Source organism: Malus domestica, chromosome 17 (assembly GCF_042453785.1).
Source record: "Malus domestica chromosome 17, GDT2T_hap1".
In the NCBI taxonomy this organism is placed as follows: domain Eukaryota; kingdom Viridiplantae; phylum Streptophyta; class Magnoliopsida; order Rosales; family Rosaceae; genus Malus; species Malus domestica.
In genome coordinates, this window is record NC_091677.1 from 20,614,890 (window position 1) to 20,625,511 (window position 10,622).

General features: G+C 37.0%; 1 protein-coding gene and 1 non-coding gene across 2 annotated transcripts; both read right to left on the reverse strand.

Annotated features, from left to right (window-relative positions):
* Positions 1–3,971: 3,971 nt before the first annotated feature.
* On the reverse strand, positions 3,972–8,087 carry LOC103453535 (LRR receptor-like serine/threonine-protein kinase IOS1). The gene is made up of 13 exons (XM_008393070.4): positions 7,954–8,087; positions 7,318–7,855; positions 6,758–7,233; positions 6,520–6,652; positions 6,359–6,430; positions 6,205–6,276; positions 6,037–6,117; positions 5,730–5,899; positions 5,378–5,604; positions 5,171–5,297; positions 4,994–5,062; positions 4,704–4,893; positions 3,972–4,528 (listed from the first exon to the last, which is right to left on the reverse strand). Exons 1-13 carry the CDS (start codon positions 8,036–8,038, stop codon positions 4,120–4,122), a joined length of 2,649 nt encoding a protein of 882 aa, XP_008391292.3. The 5' UTR covers positions 8,039–8,087; the 3' UTR covers positions 3,972–4,119.
* A 1,728-nt stretch (positions 8,088–9,815) lies between these two features.
* On the reverse strand, positions 9,816–9,910 carry LOC114822842 (small nucleolar RNA Z107/R87). Its single transcript, XR_003771031.1, has one exon. It is a non-coding gene; the product is annotated as a small nucleolar RNA Z107/R87 (small nucleolar RNA).
* Between the last annotated feature and the right edge of the window lie 712 nt (positions 9,911–10,622).

The window sequence follows — 10,622 nt, forward strand, 5'->3', positions numbered from 1 at the left end:
GTGTCGTTGTTTTCCCTGGTTAACACCATACAATAAACATAAATTGCAACCAAAATCTAAACCATGTGTTTTTCTCGGATACTCACTCAATCATCAAGGATACAAATGCTTGGATCTGTCCACGAGACGAGTTTATTTGTCTCGCCATGTCCTATTCGATGAGGATTTTTTCCCTTTTAAGGGACTCACGTCTTCTTCTGAAAGTGTTGATACACCAGGTAACAATTTTTTACCCCCGTTATTATTTACCTTTCCCTTATCTAGTAACCCTATGCTACCTGCTTTGCCTAATCCTACCCCAAATGTTTCTTGTTCTATCCCCCAAGTCACGACCTCCGTCCCATGTTCAGACTCCCCTAATAATCCCACCACCGTGCCAAATACACCCTTGTCCCCTGTTGAACCTAGTCGGCTTTTAGGACCCTCCCTTCAATCCAATGAGCAAGTATTAGTGGATTCAAGACCTGTGCATATTGATGAGCCTAGTGATACGGGTCATTCCATGACTACTCGTTTCAAGTCAGGGGTTATCAAACCTAATCCTAAGTATGCTATGCATGTTGCAGTTGATTCTGTTCTGTTGAACCTACTTGTTACAGTCAGGCCGTTAAGCATGAGGAATGGCGACATGCAATGGTCCATGAGTTCAATGCTTTACAACGGTGTGGCACGTGGAATTTAGTTCCATATCATCATACCATGAATGTGCTCCCCAATAAATGGGTGTTCAAGATTAAAAAAAGAGTTGATGGTACTATAGAGCGTCACAAAGCTCGTTTAGTAGCCAATGGATTTCACCACAAAGCTGGGGTGGATTATAATGAGACGTTCAGTCCTGTTGTTAAGCATACCACAATTCGGCTTGTGTTGAGTCTTGCCGTGTCCAAGAAATGGCATGTGCGCCAACTGGACGTGCAAAATGCATTTTTGCATGGCCATTTAACTGAAGATGTGTTCATGCGTCAACTATCGGGTTTCATTGATCAGCAGTTTCCCGACCATGTCTGTAAGTTGCAACGTTCACTTTATGGTTTAAAACAAGCTCCTAGGGCTTGGTTTCAACCGTTTTCGGACTTCTTACTTCAACTAGGTTTTGAAGAATCCACATGTGACTACAGTTTGTTTGTCTTCAATAAACGGGGTGTATATCTTATTCTGTTAGTCTATGTCGATGACATTTTAATTACAGGGAATAGTTCTACTCAAATGGCACATTTGATCAAGAAACTTGGCAGTTTGTTTTCCATGAAGGACTTGGGGCCCTTGAATTATTTCCTGGGTATTGAGGTCCAATATAATGGTGATTCCATGCATCTCAGTTAGTCTAAGTATGCCTTAGACTTACTCACTCGAACTAAGTTCACCGAAGCCAAACCGATTTCTACTCCGGTGGTGACTGGACAGAAATTAAATGCACATGTTGGTGATCCCTATGAGCATCCAGAAATGTATCGTAGTGTCGTTGGTGCTTTACAGTATCTAACACTAACTCGGCCTGATTTGTCGTATGTTGTAAATCAGGTGTGCCAGTTCATGCATTGACCAAAGAACACACATTGGGCAGCGGTTAAACGCATACTTCGTTACTTAAAAGCAACGTTTAATCATGGCTTACTGTATCGACCTGGAGATGCCACGTTAACAGCTTATTCTGATGCAGACTATGTGGGTAACCCTGATACTCGTCATTCTACTGGAGGATTTTGTATCTATTTGGGTTCAAACCTTGTTTCCTGGAGCTCGAAGAAGCAGAAGACTGTCTCAAGATCGAGTGCCGAGGCGGAGTACCGTTAATTGGCTTATACTGCTGCTGAGTTATCGTGGTTACGGTCGTTATACCGAGATCTCCATTTGCATTTGGTTCAACCAGTTATATGGTGTGACAATGTCTCCTGCACTTGCTTCCAATCCCGTTTTTCATTCCAGAACCAAGCATTTGGAAGTTGATTTTCATTATGTTCGTGAGAAAGTTGTTCGTGGGCAGCTTTTGGTTCATTATGTTTGTTCTCAGGACCAACTGGCTGACATTTTCACTAAAGGGTTATCTTCGTCAAGGTTTAAATTTCTGGTTTCCAAGCTTCCGGTTGTTTCCCAACCAGTTAGCTTGCGGGGGGCTGTTAGACGAAGTCAACCTCAGGATAATTCAACCGTGCATTGAGGAGTCCAACGTACTTCTAGGAGTTTGTTTCTGTTTTGAACTTCTCACTGATTAGGTTTCCTTGTTTCTAGGATGTATATCTGTAATCTTGTAATCCGTAGTTTTCTGTTATGGATTCCTTGACGTTTGAGTCTCCTTGTAAATAGGGTTTTCAAACCCTCAGTTGTTATCTTGTTGAGCTTATAAATACAGGCAACCCAGAGTTGAATGGGTATGCAAACAAAGTGAAATACCTACGATCTTAAGTGTTTTTATATCACCCCGCCTAACCTGCTACAAGACATGTTCCTTCATTGGGTTTACATACCATTACCAAGGACATATAAGTGGGATAGAAATTTAAGCATGATGTGTGAAAAATGTATGTTTGTCTGCATATGTAGGATTGTATACTTAAAAGGATATGATTATGGGGAGCTCATAACCATTATAGCTGCAATTTAACCTTTCCCACGAGTAATCTTGAGGCGCACATGGGTCGCCTTGCCAATTTCTCTTCATTCCGTATGTACTCTTCATGTAGATTTCTGCCTAGGGGTAGCCTGCCGCGCTTGGGGATCATGGATATTATCCCAATACAATTATATATATATATTTTTAAGTATTAGTAGATATTTATTTATATGTTATATAATAACTTTAATTAAAATAAAATAAAATAAAAAAAGTCTAGATGCTTAGGTGCTAAACTCTAGACTCTAGTCTGCTACCCGATTAAAGTCTAGTGTCTTTAGAACCTTGATAATTATCAATCAGACCTTCAACATCTATGCCTAAAACCCACTATTAAACTGAAACGCCTATGCCCAAACTCCAGAACAGCCACTACCTAAAACCCAATCTTTTTGAGGCGAGGGCATGGCCTTGTTACCACCAAAATGTTCTCCTTCAACAATAAACCAGACTAATCAGTCTTGAATCTCAATTAAAATACCCATATTATCCTTGTTCTCAAAGATGGAGCACCTATATTATGTTGCCACCGAAGCAAAGGTAATGCCTATTACAGAGTCTAGGTACGGTAGAACAAAAGTTGAGTTCTAAGAGTTAAGGGATGAATTTAGTTTCAAACAAGGAATTGAGATTAAAGTCATTAAAGTCAAGTTAAAGAGGCATCGAAACAAAAAAGCTTTAAATTATCCTTTAATACTCACTTAGTATTATGGTCTAATGAAATGTCTTAGATTTAAATTTCAGAAATGTGGAGTCCGATATCAATTTATTCTTCTCATTCCTTAACTAGCCGGAGCTTTGCAAATTTAAATTAGTTAAAGCAGAAGTTTTCAATATTTACTTTGGGGCTTGAGCAAGTCCACATGAGCTGGATCTGCATGCTTATGTTTGCAAAAATATCTCATGGTTGCAACCTTTTCCGGTTGGATTGGACATGCAGTACTTCCAGATTGATGGTGTTCTGTTGTGTCTTCGCTCCTTAATCTGTTTTTGCCTTCTTCATGGCTTTTGTTTACGGGATGAAGCTGAGCTATTTTTTATGCTTGGACTTGTTTTCTACATCGTTTCGCTTTGGACATCTATATGGTCATTTTCTATACATTCTCAACAGAATTTTATGTACAAGTTGGTGAATGCTCAATGTAGATTTCGGATTGTAGATTGCCTTACCATTTTGTGTTCAAAGTTGTCGGTCAACGTATCTTCACAAGTTTGATAAAAGTAACTATGCAGATTATCCGTGATTACGGAGTTTGCTCCAAAACTATTCGATCTCGACCAAGTGGCGAGAACTTAGTTCATCCAAATTGCAAAATTCTAGGGTTTATAAAAGTCATATCTTAATTGAAAAAGGAAATGATAGCCAATTCATGATTTTATATCATGTTACCAATACGAACTCTGGTAATTGATTTTTTTACAATTAAGTAGTTGCAAGCTTCAATACAAGATAAACTAAAAAAGATTGAAATACAAAGCATTGGAAAATTCATCTTCTGAACAAAGAACTACCTTGCCAAAGGACTAAGTTCCGTAGTCACATTCATAGAGTAAATAACTGAATCTGTTGATTCAGTCACACGGTTGACGTTCGTTCGAGCCAACTCAGCTTCCAAACAATCCTTAAGCCCTCTCACTACCTCACTCATGTTTGCCCTTTTGTTGGATGTATCTGACACACAATTCATTGCTAGTTCAACAGCCTTCCAGGCAGAGTTGATTTCGTAATCTCCACGTAATCTCGGATCTAGAATAGTTTTGATATCCCCCATAGCAAGCATGGAGCTAACCCATTGACTTACATGAACCTTCTCCTGTGTTCTTGATATCGCAGGGCGGCCAGTGATGATCTCCAACAGAACAACTCCAAAGCTATAAACATCACTCTTCTCATTGAGCCAACCTGTTGTGTGGTACCTGCAAATCCAGACCAATGTTACTCAAGCGTACCATTTAGAAAGCGTGCATACAAGGTGTACACTCCCATTTTATCATATCTATTTGCTCCTCTTATTTTTTGTGCTTTGGTAATAAAGTAAAAAAAAAAAAGGAGAATGAAAATCGATATTGACAAAATGAAATAGACACTTACTCGGGATCAAGGTATCCCGGAGTTCCAGCTACAGCAGTAGACATATGAGTGCGTCCATCAGTTGGGAAAATTCTGGACAGACCAAAATCAGCTAATTTTGCTTGGAAATTTTCGGCTAGCAAAATATTTGTTGTCTTCACATCTCTGTGGACTATGGGTGGCTTGCAACCGTTGTGAAGGTACTCCAATCCTACATTTCAATTTCACTCTTTAATTTGTTACTGGAAACAAAATAGGAAAGCGTTGAATAAGTTTGGAATTTTGGATTTTGCCCAAGTTTACTGGCTAACCTTGTGCTGCATCTGTTGCTATTTGGAGTCTACCTTCCCAAGTCAAAACATTTGCATTATTATTCTCACCTGTACAATAGTATTGAAAATAACCAATTTATATTGGTTAAATGTTTCAATAAAACTGGGTAAAATTTCAAACTTTAATGTGTTTGCGTTGTCAAGTTTCTACCATACCTAGAAGATGCGAGTCCAAATTTCCATTGGCCATAAATTCATAGATGAGCGCCATGTTGGTTCCTTCGTTGCAGTATCCCACAAGACTTGTCAAGTTTCTGTGATGAACTCTGATTAGAAGTTTGACCTGCAATTTAAGCTTTAAAGTCATATTTTGTTCCTAGAAATTGGTTCATTAAAGTTTCTGTATCGGTTCTTGGTACATGCCTCTGCTTGAAACTGTTGGTATCCTTGACCTGATGTTGGAGAAAGCATCTTTACAGCTACTTGAGTATCATCGACTAAACCATGGTAAACTTTTCCGAATCCACCTCTGCCAATAATTGTCTGAAAGTTGTTTGTAATCTGCAGGACGTCCAAGTATGTAAACTGTCGTTTTTTGGACTCGAATGAATCAACTTGATTGTTGGGTTGATGTGAAACTGCTGTTACAACTGTTTAAATAGATCATCAAAAGTTTCATAAGCATTAGAACATGTGTTCGCTCTATTTACTTCAGAACATGTATTCTGGATTATCGATTTTTTAATCTTAGTCTTAAAACTTATACTTGATTTACCTTGTTGTTTCCTTCCTCTTTTTAGCCACATCAATATAGCCACTACAAGTACCACAAGAATAAAAAATCCACCAATTGCTGCTCCTATTGGAACAATTATGTTCTTCTTTTTCTCTGTCTCCTCCTTTTTGCATGAATTTTCTGCACATAGGCCTGCATTTTCTCCAACACTAGCATTGACAAGGTTGATGAATATACAGTCGGTATCAACAGTGTTTATCGAAGCATTGAAAATTGTAATGAAAAGAAGAGGAAAAGGAAATATTAAAGCAGTATACTAGAAAAATGGTTTTGGCTAGAAACAAACCTCAATGATAGCGAACCACTTTTCGATCTTTCAATGAGGTCGGCTGGAACTGAACCGTTGAGCTTGTTTCTTCCTAAATTACTGCAAAGGAAGAGCAAAGTTATTGATCACCTGATTTTCTACTTTACCACGGAATTTGGAGTAACAATTCAAATCGAAGGTACTTACAGGACTTTCAGGTTTGGCATTTTAGACAGAAATTCAGGTATTGATCCAGTTAAGCTGTTGTTTGATAAATCCCTGAGTTAAGAAAGATTCACACTTTTAGTACCCATTATGAGAAATATATGAACCATTGAGCTTGTGATAATGTGATACTTACAAAGATTGTAACATGGCGAGGTCAAATATATATGAAGTTATCTCCCCGGTCAATCCACTCGAGGACAGCTCCCTAAATAAAAGTTCGATAATTTTGTTAATTAACGAAGTTACAATAAAAAACGATGGTTTCTAGAACAAGAAAGACCTGCTTAAACTTACAAGGATATAATTCTGGGGGAACCGTTGAAGGTACAATTTAGACCTTCCCACATGTAGCCTTCAGGAGTACACGGGTCTCCTTGCCAATCTTTGTCCACTCCATATGTTGACTTTATGTTTGTGATGGCAGACGCTAGTATTTTCACAGGCATATTCATGTAGCAGTCAATTTAATAAAGCAAATACACGAATTTTAGGGAAAAAAATTGACTAGAAGATGTTGAAATGATTGATTTACCATCATCTGTGTCGGTTTCAGATTGTGATAAATCTATCAATGTGTAGACCTCCATGGCGTTGAGAATTGGTGGGAGAGTTGAATTCTCCGTTTGAACAAGTGAGAAACTATAATTGCCTCCGGTTAAGGCTGAGGGGCTAAACACAGTGATTGTGGATAAATAAGCCGGGGCAAAAGGTCCAAACCAATGATCTCCATTTAACGTGATATTGAATGATCTGGACTGGTTGGCTTTAAGCAGCTGGAATTCAGCAAAGTGAATGAAGATATAGTATTGAGTACTTGTATCCGGGGCATTCCAATTGAAGTCCATCGTATCACTAGGATCTAGAGGCGTGCTGGCAGATCTCATTACGAAAGATGGTACATGGTAATCATTGTGACTTTGAGCATCAACGGTAAGCGAGGTAGCTAACTGCGTCCACTTATTGAAGTTGAAGGGTTGCCAAATCCGATCCAAAGCATCATAGGGATACCTTAATTAAGTAAAAGTACTACTTATTGTCAGTATCTGAGCAAATAGAATATAATTAAAACCAGTACTACTGAAATGACCTTACCTGTATGTTTGATTAACTGTTGAACCGACATCTAATCGAAAGGAGAGTGCCAATGAACCCGTTGGAGTCAGATAAGTAGTGTTTTTCAAAGGCCTTAATTCCAATGATGAAATGAATGGTGCTCCGGTTCCCTTGTTGAGTAAACACACATTTATGTAGTCTAACGTGGGAATGTGAACAACTTCTTTGATGGTACTTAAAGATGCATCAATAAATGCCACTGAATCCCAGTAACTAGCTCCGATGACAAGATCAAACTTTGGCAGCTTGTTTAGGCCGTCATAATTACCATACAGGAAAGCAGCTCGGATTAAATACTTGGTGTTCTTTGTGATGTTTACTTTGTAACAGTTCTTGACCCCCCGAGGAAAGCTCCTGACATAAGCTGCCTGTAGCTGATGAGTAGCTTTGTATGCAGGTGCGACGCTTTTGCTCACACCAGTGCTTATGAAGGCTGCATCTGAAATGTAGTCAATGCCGGTTGTTGACTCGGAGTAGCTAGAATTTGATGGCTGTCCACAGTCCAAGCTGATGAAACCTGAGTGATCGGAGACGGTAAGTTAGCAACAACAAGACTGGTGGACAGTTATGAACAAAATTAATAATTTTCAAGTTTTAGATGATCAAATGTTTTACCTGATTGATCATCTTGTGCATGAACTAGAAGTATAAGAGAAAAACAACAAAGGAATACAAATCGAAGGTTTTTCAACATTCCCATTTCTCTCTAAGTTGAGCTTCAAGCATGTTCTCCATGAATATAGTCTTGCAATATATATTGCCAAAGTAGTAGAATAATAGTAAAAAAAAAGAAAAAAAAAATAGATACTATTGGATACTTAGTCAAATTTGTTTGTGTTTGTAAAAAGAATCTTTTGCAAGTGGAGAATTTCCATGGAAATGCAGTGAAATGAGAAATATAATAAGAATTACAGACTTAGTCTTCTTTCTCTAACCCTAATTGGTACGTACACAGAACTGGAAAATTCAATGGGAAAGGGATCCTCTCTGGATCCTTTCCACCAAATCCTCCCCATCAATTAATCTGATCCCTTAAAATTTGATCTAACGGTTAAAAATGGGGACTCATTTTAAAAGTTATAATAACTTTAATGGTTGGATCAAATTTCAAAGGTCCCGATTTATTGATGAGGAGGATTTGGTGGAACGGATCCCTTTCCAATTCAATGCTCCTGTCGTGATCAGCACATCCCTTCATTTATGCACACTTGCATGCAAGTCGCCTATCTGGCTTTGCCTTGACTTTGACATTACTTAACCATACAAATGAACGAGGACACTTAAATAAATGTTCACTTGCTGTATATCACAATTAAAAGGGAATCCAAAAGTTCAAGTTTGCGTAAGTCCTAAGTAGTAATTCTCACTTTAAATTTTATAATATAAATTAACTAAAAAACGAAAATAAATTGGTTTAGGCGACGAAATATTTGGATTACGTAGCGCAAAGATTTTAAAAAATAATTCTTTTATTTTATTTATTTTTGTAAAGACTTTGCGTGACGAAGTTTAAAGTTTCGTTGCGCAAAGTGACTTTGCGTGATGAAGTATAACATATGTATACTGTCACGGTGGCTTTCCGTGTCAATAAAATAAAGACATGTATAAATTTTTGTCCACATATTCTTATTTTGTTGAGAAAGAATACCATGCGACGGTGTACAGTAAGTTTTTCTCCCTACTAAGTGTCCAACTCTTATTCTTTATATAAATAAACGCGCGCACATTAACCTCATATTCGTATTTAAAGTACTCCATTTACCTTCAGTTTGACTTAAGCTCAATACGTTAGAGAGTAAGTCTAAGTCAATGGCTAACCAATTGATAGGAAATTCATTAGAAAAGTACTACACCATCAGAAAAAGATATAAACAATAACGAGCATATTATTAATTAGGATAGATAAGAACAAAGAAGAAGAATATTGTGGTAAATCCTTTAAAATTATATCAATTAATATAAATTCAGAATAATATTTTGTGGACTTGATCAGTTCCTTATAAAATGGTGCCCCTATGATTCAAGCAAGATTGATTAGCCTTTTGAGATGGCCAATTGTCCAAATCATTTTCACACTTTTTTTTCCCAATATGTAATTTCCCCCCCTAATTTTATGATGTTTGTAATTTCAACCAATGAGGTGGTAGGTGGCCAATTTCATTTCTGCTATTATAAATTATATACACAACTGTCAGTATAAGCCTATGCAAAAAGTCTCAAGTCAAATTGCTGACTTATAAATATAGGCTTATTCAATTAACATCTCACATATTGTTGATTAAACTTCACATACTTAATACACTCAATATTTGCTTTTTCAATTAAAAATTATCTTAATACACCTCACATACTTTCTCATAATACTCTTACATCCCACATTCTCATACACCTAATATTTTCCACATACGCCCCACATTTTCGATACACCCCACATTCTTCAAATCTTATAATACTCATTTTCAATTTTAATAAATTAAATTGACTTGGGATTAAAACCCTAACATTCTCTAAAAAAAAGAAGTCTACAATCCGGTATGTTGAGCTTGAATTTCATTGGGTCGTCACAACCAATCTCATTACTCTGTCTCTTAAGCCTCTTGCTAACAAAAAAAGGATTTCTGCTAAAAAATGGCAACTGGGAGGAACCTAACAGAGAAACAGTGAAGCTTCCGAAATATTGATATCGTGTTCCATTTGTTAATTTTTTTCTTTTCTCAATCAACGTTTTTATAGTTTCAATAGTTAGAATTTTATTCAATAATGGAGTGGAGGGTGAGAGGGGTTTTGATAATTGAAGAAGATAAGTAATACATTAAAAGTAATTTGGGGTGTATTTAGAAATTTCTTATTTTCTTTAAACTTCATAAGGTCGAAATTGTCATTGCATAGTAAGTTACATAAGCCACTTAATATTAAATTTTAATATGGGATGCATTCAACATTATGTAGGATGCTAATAAAAAAAAGTCTAAATATATGTTCTCAGGTCAATTGATGCCGTGTCACCGCACTTTGAGGCAGCTACCTAAGAATTTCACCCACAAAATTAGTAATGTAAACTACCAACTAGAAAAAAAAAGAACATGCATTAACGTTGAACATTTGATTCAGCCAGCAAAAATGAGCGCATTTTTCTTAATGTACTTCGTATAGCAAAGTTATTTACATTGTGTTATGAGTGCGGGAAATTGAGTTTAGAGACATGTTAGAAAGACGTAGCGTCAATTCAATTATACACACACACATAAAATGAGGAAGAGTTTTTATCACAAATGGTCCCTGAA

Excerpts from the sequence above, each read along its gene's own strand:
- LOC103453535 (XM_008393070.4), bottom strand. The coding sequence starts at position 8,038 with ATGGGAATGTTGAAAAACCTTCGATTTGTATTCCTTTGTTGTTTTTCT. Across the intron at positions 6,277-6,358 it reads CTCGCCATGTTACAATCTTT|GGATTTATCAAACAACAGCT; the intron begins GTAAGTATCACA and ends TTCTTAACTCAG. Across the intron at positions 4,894-4,993 it reads AGCAACAGATGCAGCACAAG|GATTGGAGTACCTTCACAAC; the intron begins GTTAGCCAGTAA and ends ATTGAAATGTAG.